The sequence below is a fragment of the Epinephelus lanceolatus genome, chromosome 13 (assembly GCF_041903045.1).
Source record: "Epinephelus lanceolatus isolate andai-2023 chromosome 13, ASM4190304v1, whole genome shotgun sequence".
NCBI classification, from domain to species: domain Eukaryota; kingdom Metazoa; phylum Chordata; class Actinopteri; order Perciformes; family Serranidae; genus Epinephelus; species Epinephelus lanceolatus.
The window spans coordinates 37,765,248-37,777,593 of record NC_135746.1 but is presented as its reverse complement, the minus strand read 5'-3'; the positions used below and the strand labels follow the sequence as shown (position 1 = coordinate 37,777,593).

The 12,346-nt window shown below is 43.5% G+C and overlaps 1 protein-coding gene across 1 annotated transcript in view; it reads right to left on the bottom strand.

The window, feature by feature from the left end:
- mdn1 (midasin AAA ATPase 1) overlaps positions 1 to 12,346 on the bottom strand; it is an 80,156-nt gene that overhangs the window by 20,671 nt on the left and 47,139 nt on the right. Inside the window, exons 50-66 of the mRNA XM_033647974.2 lie at positions 12,158 to 12,271; positions 11,212 to 11,341; positions 10,807 to 10,913; positions 10,465 to 10,598; positions 9,673 to 9,839; positions 8,953 to 9,073; positions 8,508 to 8,721; positions 8,021 to 8,261; positions 7,795 to 7,918; positions 7,029 to 7,193; positions 6,719 to 6,933; positions 4,913 to 5,300; positions 4,464 to 4,576; positions 2,507 to 3,182; positions 2,236 to 2,397; positions 1,351 to 1,636; positions 984 to 1,222 (exon numbers count right to left, since the gene is read on the bottom strand). Coding sequence (XP_033503865.2) covers positions 984 to 1,222; positions 1,351 to 1,636; positions 2,236 to 2,397; positions 2,507 to 3,182; positions 4,464 to 4,576; positions 4,913 to 5,300; positions 6,719 to 6,933; positions 7,029 to 7,193; positions 7,795 to 7,918; positions 8,021 to 8,261; positions 8,508 to 8,721; positions 8,953 to 9,073; positions 9,673 to 9,839; positions 10,465 to 10,598; positions 10,807 to 10,913; positions 11,212 to 11,341; positions 12,158 to 12,271 — 3,596 coding nt within the window. The remainder of the gene's footprint in view (positions 1 to 983; positions 1,223 to 1,350; positions 1,637 to 2,235; positions 2,398 to 2,506; positions 3,183 to 4,463; positions 4,577 to 4,912; positions 5,301 to 6,718; positions 6,934 to 7,028; positions 7,194 to 7,794; positions 7,919 to 8,020; positions 8,262 to 8,507; positions 8,722 to 8,952; positions 9,074 to 9,672; positions 9,840 to 10,464; positions 10,599 to 10,806; positions 10,914 to 11,211; positions 11,342 to 12,157; positions 12,272 to 12,346) is intronic.

Below are 12,346 nucleotides of genomic sequence, written 5' to 3'. Positions count from 1 at the left end.
ATAATTCCCTCAGGAGCTTGTCGATAATAAAACAGAGCTAAAAAAGAAGATAGAATTGGATTTACATTCAATTTAATTGTGCAAAAATATATAAAAATGCTGTAACTACACTCATTCAGGATTGGAGAGTTATTGCCAAATCAAGCCAGTAGTGAACGACTGGGCGGATGTAGCTCACTCCATAGGGACTTGGCTTGGGAACCAGAGGATCAAGTCCCCATATAGATAAAGTATGGAGTGTGGACTGGTAGCTGGAGACATGCCGGTTTGCCTCCTGGGCAGTGTGGAGGTGCCCTTGAGCAAAGCACTAAACCCCCAACTGCTTGGGGCGCCTGTCAAAGGCAGCCCCCTCACACTGACATCTCTCCATTTAATGCATGTATAGGTCCTGTTTGTGCATGTGTGTTTATTTTGGGCATGTGTGTATATGAGAACAGACTAAAAAAAAAAAAAACAATTCCCCCTGGGATTAATGAAGTATATCTTCTTCTTCTTCTTCTTCTTCTTCTTCTTCTCCTATAGTGGCTAAAATGAATGTAAACTATCAACTTAATGTGTAATGTATGGGGCACCAGTCCCAAGATTCCTCGTCCATTTTAAGCATTTTTTATGTAATCATACAAATGTAAAGCTCTTATGATGGTATATGTAATTTTATGTCAGGACTTGATTTCTGTCATGATAAAATACATTTTCTGAAAAATTTAAAAAAAAGTCAAATAACCAGGAAAAAAATGCCTGTTTTGGATACTCCAGTGAATTGAATCACACTGATGCAGAAATCTTATAAATCCAATACTGCTATAAAGCAATTGTGGCCTCATACAATCAGAGATATTAAAAGGTAGAGGTACCTTGGCATACCATGACCTCACCTTAAATATCAAATATCAGACCTTGCTTCCTGTTACATTCCTTGCATCAAAACACTGAATCTTTACATGCTAGCAAATGGCGGGCCTTAATGTAAAAAGATAACTGACCTGTACAAGAGCTGGGTGCTCTGGCCAGTCCTGTAGTCTTTGCTTCACTGCCACACTCAGCTGCTCCAGGACAGGAAGACAGAGGCGGGCCTCGCTCATGTTGGGCTGCTGGTAGAAGTCATAGGGTCCTTCTGAGGTGACAGATAGACCATCAGGACCCCCTGAGCCCTGCACCGTGTTCTGGAGGAGGGCAGAAAGCAGCAGTTCACTGCCTGTGAGCTGCTGGTCTAGTTCAGCATCTGAGGGGGAAACACATCATGCACTTTCAGTGAGAAAGCAATACTTATTTCACAAGAGTACATTTCTGCTTTGCTGTTAGAAAATGATAAAATTACATGTATGAGTGACAATAAACGAGGACACTGACCAATCAGATGATAGAAGCGTGACATCACAGGGGAAGCAATCTGATAGGAGGAGACTAGAGCTCTGATGTGTTCTCTGCTGTGGTTGGCTGGGACTGTGCTCTGGTACCAAAGTGATTGGGTGTAGCCCAGACAGAGGCGCTGATGAACCTGAACCACTGTGTTCATGGCAGCTGGAGACAAGAAGCTGCTTTCACTGGACTCCTCCTGGGCTTTCTCTTCCTCCTCCTTGACTCCAGAGTCTGCTGGACCCTCAAGACTTGGCTGGGATGTGATGTCTGCAAAGTCCTAAAGAAGTATGGACAGAGATACTTCATAGCCTTGTTTCCACCAAGCAGTCAAGTACAGTTCTGTTCATTACACATTAGAACAGTTATTTTTTCATTTCCATGGTCAAAAGTTGTGGATGTTACTTAAAGACCTGCTCCATTCCATCCCATTTTTAGTTACCCCTCTGTTAAGGTACATAGCACACTGGTCCGATACTATAAGGTGGAGCGAGAGACACTGAAGTCCTTCGATTTGTCAGGGGGGAATAGACACTCTCACTTAACAAGGACTCAAAATACAAACAGATCTAGAGTTTATGCACATGACTGTATGGGTTTCGTACAGGCTCTATGGGTTCAACAGATACTGTACTTGAAGTGTTTCATGGAAATTAGGCTTTATATACTGAATGTTAAATATTATTTTTGCACTGCTCTATGGGTTCAACAGATGCTGTACTTAAAGTGTTTCATGGAAATTAGGCTTTATATGTTGAATGTTAAATATTATTTTTGCACTGCAACTCAGCCAGTTTGTTGAAATTTCACATCTGAGGAGTGGCTGCCTACTTGAGATACCATGTCTATCATCAGGACAAACAGAGTCCATGTGAATACCTTGTTGAACTGAGGGAACTGGCGTCTGAAGTCCCTCTCCTCCTGCTCATCCTCAGTCATTCCTGAGCCGTGTAGTCGACTGCGGTTGCGGTAAAGACTGGCCTCCATCTGCTCTTGCTCTCTCCTTCGTCGCTCCTGTTCATCCCACTCGTTCACCAGAGCCTGAGGAGCACAGCGATTTTAATTTGAAAGTTAGACAATAATTCTTGTTGAATAAAGTCAAATATTAACCCATAAATCAACAGGTCTTGGTGTGAACTAAAGCTCTGACCTGACAGATGTGTCTGAAGAGGCTGCGTGCCTCATGGCTGAACTCTCCTATGGACAGAGTGTGGCACTGTACATACAGCAGAGCGTTCAGGAGCAGCGTGGAGGACTGGGGGACCACGTGCTCTGTGTCCTGCTGCTGAGGCAGGAGCTTCACCAGGCAGCGCAGAATGTCCATGCACGTTTTGGAGCAGAGGAAGTCTGCCCGAGCCAGGTAGGATGGAAGGCTGGGGGACAAGGAGGGGAAGGCCAACAGGCAGGACACCAGCTTAGGCAGACCTGGTGCAGGTGTGAGTGAGGCGGCCAACTGGGAGGCCACCAGCCTCATGCCGTGCCGGAGCTGGAGAATACCAGACCGCACCGGCCCAACCACATCAGGGTACAGGGGGTAATCCTCCAGCAGTCTCTGGCAGAAGCGCTGCTGGGAGTTCTGCCACACAGCCTCCTCCCTCAGCAGGCCCTGGATCGCTGACCTCGACTTGGAGGAGGAGGAGCTCTGCAGGGCTTTCAGCAGGTGGGACAGCAGGTCTTCCACAGCGGACGCCTGGCCGATGCTGCAGAGGTAGTGCTGCAGCTCCTGGAAGAGGCGACCATACTGCGGTTCATGAGGGCGACAGGCCTGCTTCCTGGAGAGCTCAGCTATCTGCTCCTTCACCTGCTGCATACGGATCCACAGGTACCTACAACAAGTCACATACAAGTGGTTAAAGGATGTTTCAGAGGTCTGTCTTAATACATTACTTACATGCAATACATACACTGAAAGAATTGTGGGTCACTGTAATCATTCCCCCTCTCCATAGTGGCTGTAAAGACTGGCTTAACTTTAGCTTTAGTTAAACTTCAAAAGACATTTTGGTATAGAAAGAGGACTGTCAATTTTGGTGCTCATTTTTACATTAGTCACACAAAGAAGAGAGCTCAGTTACTGTTCTTCATAAAACTAGTGTTAATCATCAAAAGATTGCTGAAGCTAAACACCTGTGACTAGAGCCAAAGCATTTTAGCCTTCAAGCTAATAATGCTTACAAAGTTAGCTGATAAAAGTTAGCTGCAGCTAGGTAGCTAGTGCTCACACTGGTGCTCAGTGTTTACCTACTGGTGTTTTCAGGTAAGCTAGCTAACAGCACAGTCCTAACATTTGTCCTGTTCACCATCTATGTTAGACCAATGACTATGGATAACAATGAACGACATGACAGCTCTCCAAAAGTGGCACCAAAACATCTCCATCGCCATTTAGCGGATGGTACACCAATAGAGCAGTATCCCCTTCATGATCAAAGTGACAAGTAGCAATGTTCAGTTGTGGATGAGCAAGAGGATCACAGAGAGTTCCTAACATATTTCTATGATCATGCAGTAGTGTATATGTTTTGTCTCTTCCACAACTGAACATTGCAACTTGTCGCTTTGATTGTGAAGGGGACACTACTCTATAGAGTATGTAGGCTTAAATATAGTAAAGACCAAGGTATATTTGGTATACAGTATATAGTTTAGAGAATATTAAAGATCCAAGATGAAACTGTCATAAGGGTGAGAAAAATACAATGAACTATCTGTCTGCTACTTCAGCACCATGGACAGTGCCATGGATCTGTCAGTATTACTACTACTTCTATCTACTTCTATTTCAAAGCTATGATTGGGGCCAAAGATGTGATCATTCAGTAGTGTCTATGCTGCCGAAAACACACCCCCAGACCAAGCAACTTCTGTAAAAAAAAAATATTCTAGAGGAGACATGACGACAGTTATGTCGAGCAACAATGTTCTATGGGAGGTGTACATGGGTGTATGTGTTGGTTGGTGGTGTGTTGGCAGTGGGTGCTCTCATTGGGCCCATCCTCCGTTAAAAATTGGTCATATTAACATTTAAACTATGGTCATTTTTGAGTTATATTCTGTCAAAAGTTCTCAAAAAAACCCCACAATGCGACCTTGCAGCTGCTTCTGACCTGATTCGAGGATGCTGGAAGCCATCGGTGGTGCTGCTCTCCTCCAGCTCTGCTCCGGTCATCAGCTGAGATGATAGGCTACGTGCTTTCCACTCCTCCTGCAGCAGAGCCAGCTGCAACAGACACAGAAGGACAAGCCAATCCCATCATCAGGCATAAGTATTTCTGGCTTTAACCACCTTCTAGTGATCATCTTCCTCCATGTATCACATAAAATTCTAAAGAAATATTTAGTACTGGAGTTCACAGTGTCTGAAGACAGTTTCTGCTGGGTGCATTTATACAAAAGAAGAGGGTAATCAAAGGCAATAGATTAATATTGTTTTTCAGACTATATGAAATGAACTATGTGCCTTGGATTAATTAATAGCCTCTGGTGTCCAGATTTTTTAAATGTATATATATTTTAATGTCTCAACATTAAAAACCAAAAACAAACAGTTACTGACTTCCTGCTGTGCATAGTTGAGTTTGTAGGCCCTCTTTACAGCTGGGTCAAAGATGGTCTGTGGTGTCCACACTTTGATCTGCAACAGGCCCATGTTGACCCAGAACACTCCGGAGCGGGCCAGCAGGTTGGAGCCTTGGACTTTGCTTTGGACATACTGCTGCAGGCAGGTGATAGAGGCCTCCACCAGGCCGTCAGGGAGCAGATTGGGAGGCAGGAAGTCCCTGAAGACAGTCTGGATCTCCTGGGAAGCTATCAGTGGGTCAGCGTCCTCCACCAGGCTTTCACAGCTCTCCATGTAACCCTCCTGCAAGCTGGGAGGCAGCAGGTCAGCCATGCTCTGGAGCTGGCGACGCAGGACCGCTCCCTGGAGCCTGAAGTCTGTGCCCCTGAGGAGGTGTGGGGTGATTAGTAAATCCAAAAATGATAAATGCTTGTGAAGAATAGGGATGGGAGTTGACAGGATTTTATTGATATCAATGCCATTATCGATTCTGCTTATCGATCCAATTCTTTATCGGTTCCCTTATCGATTCCTCCTGTGAATTTTCTGTGTAGAATAAGTAGACCTTACAGGTTTTTGGTATCAGCAACATAAATTTTATTGAGTTTCTATTCTAAACAAGAGATAAGTGCTAAGTAAGTAAACAAAATATGCATTTGGTCCACTGCTATCATCTAAAATGGAACAAATGAAAGAATATTTGTACAGCATTTGTTTTCATCTACATCAAATAATGTTACAGAATCTGTTAGTGTTGTCACAGTACCAAAATTCGGACCCACGGTACGATACCAGTGAAAGTATCACGGTTCTGAGTAGTATCACGATACCACAGCAAAAATTAGGCAGATGTGCCTTTTGTCATTTATAAAAAGATAAATCAATTTTCTATAATGAATAAATGATATTTCAATAGAATAAATTACTTATTGACTTATTCATACTTCAAAAACAGCATCAAATAAATAAATAAAATAAAAATCGATTAGCCACCCTCCTCCCCTGACAAGTTAAGAACAGTCCCTTAAGTGCGGTGAGGTTTGTGGAAATGTGAACGGCTCGCTTCTCCTCTGACATGTCACATACCTGTGTGCCGCCACGGCTCGGCTGTCCAGGTACTTTTGGGCAGTCATGACACCAAGAGGAGGAAATTATTGGACCTGGACCCAGGCTTCTCTGTCGCCGGTAAGCCGTTATCTTGCGCCGCGGAGCACTATGGCCGCCGTATTTGACAGGAATACATATTCCTGTCCGTGTCTGTGTCTGTGACCCCCGTTCAACCCACAACCAGCAGGATTCACCTTTCGTTTCTGCTGCTGGTTGAAATCTGTACTCGCACAGCGTGCTGAAGGATTTATTTTGCTCGCACAAAGCTATTTTTAGTCGCAAATGCGAGTAACGTTAAAATGCTCGCACAGTAGAGCTCTGTAGTGGAAAACAAATCACTGTAGCATTGGTGGTGTTTCCGCCCTTGCATGTAATTACGGTGCTGCATAAATTGCATGTCATGCTGTTGTGATGAGGGAATGTCATGAGCCTTTTTGGTGAAGTGAAGCCAAGCTTTCGACCACTTCTGTCTCTCCACCATTACGTCTTCTTTGTTGTTGAACGTACTGCTGACTGACGAGTGTGACGTGTGTCATCAACGTAAAGATTCAGCGTAATGAAAAGAATCGATAAGGGAATCATTAAGCATAAAGGCTAATGATGTTGATGAATTGAACCAGTTGGAACCGGTTCTTAACAGGAGCCGGTTCTCGATTCCCATCCCTAGTGAAGAACATCTTTAATGTCTTAATCTACCTGAACTCAGCCAGTGCAGGGATGGCCATGTTGTCCCACAACACTGCAGTCACATCCTGCAGCTGCTGGATCCTCTCCTTCCACTCCCCCAGGGTGACATGGGAGAGGGAAAGGAGGGCCGCCCCCGATGGTTCCCATCGACCTCCAGTCTCACTGCTGCAGAGCACTCCCAGCATGCAACATGACCACACTGCTTTGCTCAGCAAGGCTGGTCCCTAAAACAACAAACATGTATTAAACCAGCAGGAAATCACTCAAAGAAGACTGATTAGAAACAATGACATCACTGAGACATGTTAAAGGTCAGTACCATGGTGTCTGCTCCATGATGCGGCTTTGGAGCTGCCTGGGGCTTGGGATTCAGTGGGTCCCATCTGAGCCAGAGGTCAGGGTCTGAGGTCACACTGCTGGTCCACAGGGCAGCCAGAGCCTCTGATAGGAGCTCACACCACACAAACTGAAGCTCCTCAGCCGGCTGGAGAAGAGTCATGGAGAATCATGAACAAAATTCTTTGCTTGTAGCTGTGAGGAATTGTTTTTCTTTTTTTTTAGCATTTTTTCCCAGGCAATTTATCAGATAGTACACAGTGTAGAGTTGTCAGGAAATCAAAAGGGAGACAGGAGGATACAAACCAGGGAAGCTGTAATCACAAGGTTAGATTCTAATGCCAACCACACCAGAAGACTTTGAAAAGACTTTTAAAATAGTAAAGTCCGACATCCTCTCATATCTAAAGACAATGTGTTTTTAGTCACTCACTGTAAGATGGTGGGTTTTTTTTTTAACACTAATTAAAAACTGAACTATCCAAAATCTCTATGCAAATAATGCATTTTCAAAGTTTAACTGCTGGACACAGTATGTGTCCTACTTCAGTGAAAAGTCTCTTCTCAGTGTTTGAAACCTTGAGGCTTCAGGTTTCACACTTGTGTAACGTACATACTGGACCACAAACTCTGCACACACACCACTCTGCACAGTAAAGGTCAAACATCCAAGGAAAGTAACAATAAGCAAAACAGTTTTTTCAATGGAGGGGACTTTTATATTGTTACTGAAACCTTATTGCACTGACCCTGTCACTGCTGAGCAGGAACCACAGCGGCTGCAGCTGACTGACATTCATCGGTGTGGACTGGAGGCAGTAGCGCAGATGTCTGGAGAGTTCTCTACGTAAGCTGTCCTCAGCCTCCTGGTCACTGAAAATCAACAGGAAGGGTTCACTACACAGTCCATCAATTGTTTTAAGATAAGTTTCCACAAGTACTTTTGCTTTGCTGAGGAGGAAATAAGAGTTTTACCCAGGAGAGAGAGCCAGGTGCAGCAGGTCAGTGCTGAGTCGCAGCTGGTTGAGTACAGCCAGTTCCTCCATCAGGGGCCAGAGCTGAGCCCTGCGGCTGAGCTGCTGCAGCTCCTCTCTGGCCAGGTGGACTCTGTCTCCTGGCTCCTCATCCTCAGACAGGGAGCAAACCTCCAGCAGCCCTCTGGAGCTCATCTGACGCTGCTGCTGCTCCACACTCGACACCAACCTCTCCAACACTCCTGATGGGAAAATATAGCATGACATTCACATATTGATCCATTTATATCACACTGGAGTTTTAATAAATGATTAAAACACATGATTAGAAGTCTCTATCAGAAACAGTTGAGATATGTTGTTCTGGACTCAGGAGAAACAAAGATTTGCCAACCAAGCCACTGATCAGCATCACCATTCTGAGGCCCTGTGGCCACCACGGAAATACAGGTATACAGGTAAAAGGTCATTTTGTAACACAATCTCACCAGACTTCTGTGGATCCAGCTGGTTGTTTGCCAGCAGAACGAGGCCCCAGGCTTCCAGCAGACTCTCTTTGATGTCCAGCCCGAGCCCAGCACCCTGAAGTCGGACCAGCTCCTGCCTCAAAGGACCTGTGGTGCCATCCAGCCTCAGGTCGCTTACATCCAGGGCTTTACTCAGGAGCCTGAGCCGAGATGCACACTCAGCCACTGACTCCAACTAGAAAGGAAGATGGATATGGTTTGTGAGGTAATTCAGATAATCCTCAGATAAACTGTCAAACATACTAAACTGGCTTTCAAATACTTTTTTTTATTTGGTTGGACAGCCATATTAGACAAGAAAAAACATAGGAAAGACAGTAATTATAAAAATAACTACTGATGAATAGTAAATATCTGCAAAGCCTAGATCTGACAGTAAAGTAGAGCTGATGAAGCGTCTCCTCACCTTGAATGGTAGCGCTTTCCCCAGGGTTTTCTGGATGCCTTTCAGAGCTGTGGCCACAGACACCGGGGTGGATAGAACAGTCTGGATGGCTGCTGAAACTGCCTGGAGTTCCTGGTAACCTCTGAAATATAGCATAGTCATAAGTGTTAGTAAGTGGAAATATATTAACTGTGGACACTGGGGAAAAATAAATCAAATCCTGTAACACAACTGTAACTACGACAGTGTGTTCGGGCCATTGTAGGTACAAAAAAATAATATTTTGCGAGAAAAAACTTTCTGAGATTTAAGTCTGAAATTTAGGAGAAAAAAAACTCAAATAGTCTTTTGAGATTATAAAGTCATACATTTTCAAGAAAAAACTCTCTAAGCTTGTGATGTTTGTAAGAGTCAAAAGTCTTTATTAAAACTGTCTTTGATCGCACATGGGAGAAGTTTGCCTTCAGGGCTTTCTGCCAGAAAGTCAGTGATTTAGTATAAAGAGCAACAAAGTATGTAGCATGCATGTAGGGAGGTAGGGTGGATGAAGGGGTCAAACACAGGACTTTCACCCAGGAGAACGGGGTTGCTGTGAGTTGATGTTGGCTTATTATTTTTAGACTTAAATGACTTATTAATCTGGGCAATCACCAGTCATTCTATCTATGTAATGATGCGAGGGAAAATAAATAAAACATTTACAATAAAATGTCATATTATGTAGTGTAATGCATTGTTTACTCTAATGTGGCGTCAGTGTCTCCCAGCAGCAGTTGGGGCAGTCGGAGGATGAGGTGTTTCTGCACCCACTGCCAGTGCAGAGACAGCACAGAGATGCCCTGAGAGTCTGCTGGCAGTGTGCTGCAGACATCCCAGAAACGGTCAAGCCACTGCAGCAGCTGTAGGATCTAAACAAGGCAGAAAGACATGAGTAAGGAGACCAGAGCAAGGTAAAGTTTGAACTGAATAGAATGTTAAAGGCAGCTGCTGGCGAAGGTTTTAGGAGTCTGAATATTTATAAAGCTTTGAAATTTGCAATACCCAACCTTTCCTAACAATGGCTGAACAAGCCAGAGCCCTAACAACCTATTTAAGGTCTGAGACCCTGGTAAAAGTTGTCAGAGAGCTCAAATGTCTTGGGGTGCCCAAACTTTTGCAGGGTGCTCATTTCCTTTTGTTTCACTCTAACATTGTACAAAACAAAAATACAATAATACCCATCTTGCTTAAAATGTTGAAAAGCATGTTTCATCTTTAATTTAATGCCTTTTAGAGGTAGATCAGCTCATCTTCTCCTTAACTATTCACAGTAAACAAAAATGTGACCAATGCCCAAACTTTTCCATGCCACTGAACATGACCAAACGGGCAGGTTCTAAATATGTTTTTGCTGACCAGACTGCAATTATAACCAGACCTTTTATAGTTTCCTTGCTAGCTGACAGTAAGTAAACAAGGACCAAAGCTGTTACCCTAGCAACAGAACAGAAATGAAACGGTAATGACACAGTAATAAAGCAAGTGATTTCTGACCTCAAACATGATGTGGTCTGAGATGTAGGGCTGTCCACTCTGCACAGCCTGCAGGGTGAATGAGTCCCACAGTTCAAAGAAGGTCCGCAAGTGCATAAGCACCGGGTGAGGCAGGTGACCAATATCCACAGTCCCTGTGAGGGGAGGAAAACACATGCTGCATTAAGTCCATCAGAGTTACATTAACATGATGCATGTTGTGTGGCTCAATAGGAAGACATTTTGATTCTGTGACTGTAACTCAGTTCTTTTTACAGGTGGGTGTCAGGTATTAAGAATTGTGATATTGCACAAGTAATGCTTCTATCAGTTCACTGATTATCCAGAGGGTGCTGTGTGTACCTTTGCTGAAGGCCGTGGCTATTTTCAGGGCACAGTTGTGAGTAGACAGGTTGATAGCACAGGTGCAGATGACAGACCTCTCCTCTCTGTCCATCATCAGAACAATCCTAACAAATGCACAGACAAATCACTTTGCTTGGACAAAGAACAAATATCAGAGTTTTTTATTTCAACCATTTCAGAAAAAAAGTCAACATAATTTTAAATATTTTCAGACATTTCAGAACATTTACAATGCTAATTATTAGCACTTTATTGTGTGTTTCGCTTGATTTGTTGTACATACGTTCATATGTACATATTTTAGAAAGAGACTTTTTCTTTGAGCAGTGTATGGGCAATGTGCCTCAGCCAAAACTGCACATGAGAAGAAGGATAAAGTTGACCAACCATCTCCTACTGTACCTGTTGGCGACTGCATTCAGCGCCTCCAGAAACTCCATGTATCTTTCCTCGTCCTCAAAGTTGCACTTGTTAGCTAAAATATCCAGGTACTGCTTGTTCCATCGCATGTCCACCAGAATCCTGTATTCATCTGTAACAGACAGTGGTTAATAGTCCCTGAAGGTGGCAGCAGTGTGTGGTAACATTAAGTCAAAAGTCTGATAGAAAGACAGAGAATGCACTGCACTGAAATCATCATCAGCTTTACTGTGAATTGTGGAAAAAATCATGGCTACTGCTGACAAGACACAGAATATCTTTCATATGTGATGTGATGATAATGCCCTAACACATCATGGCTAACACAACATGAACACTAACCCACAGCGCTAGAAAAGACTTGGTGTTTTCATACTGTTCTCCAAAGCCCTAAGTTGCATTGAATTTCTTCTTTAAGCCATAAATTCCACATTGTGAATTGAATCATATCAACATCAGTCACATGTGTGAGCCAATTCATGAAATACCTTCACTCGCACTAAGCAATGCTTTACCTTGATGACTGTATTAACTTAGAATTCTAATTCTAATCTCAAATTTCTGACCACAAGTCCCATCATGATGCAATACTATATTGATTCTTTGGACAATGTAATGATATTTGCTGATATTGCAAGTCTGGCATGATACAATTTTAATTGGAATCCATTCACGGGCCTGCAATTAACATGAGATGATATCAGTAAATATCCTTATTGTCTTTTTCTTGGCTACTTGCCATTGTCTGCCTGCAGCTAAGCAGCTGGCACTGTTCTAATGTTTAGGAAGGAGGTGTGCTTGGACAGAAATGGTGAATCAGATGTGCCATGGGAATTTCACAATAAGAGCATATCTAAAAGATGGCAGAATGTATTGATATTTTTATTATGTTTTTATTACCAAAATCAAAGACAACCAAAGAGTTTACCTATGCTGTGAGGCTGGAGCAGCTCTGCCAGTGACTTGCCCTTAGCAGTGAGTTTACCACCAAACACAGCCTTCAGAGCCCTGTTTCCTGCTTCCACTTGGACCAGAGCTGGATCTGGAAGAGTTAAGAACCACACTGATTCAGGATCCAAAGTACTGGATAATACTGGACAATACTGACTAAAGAAAT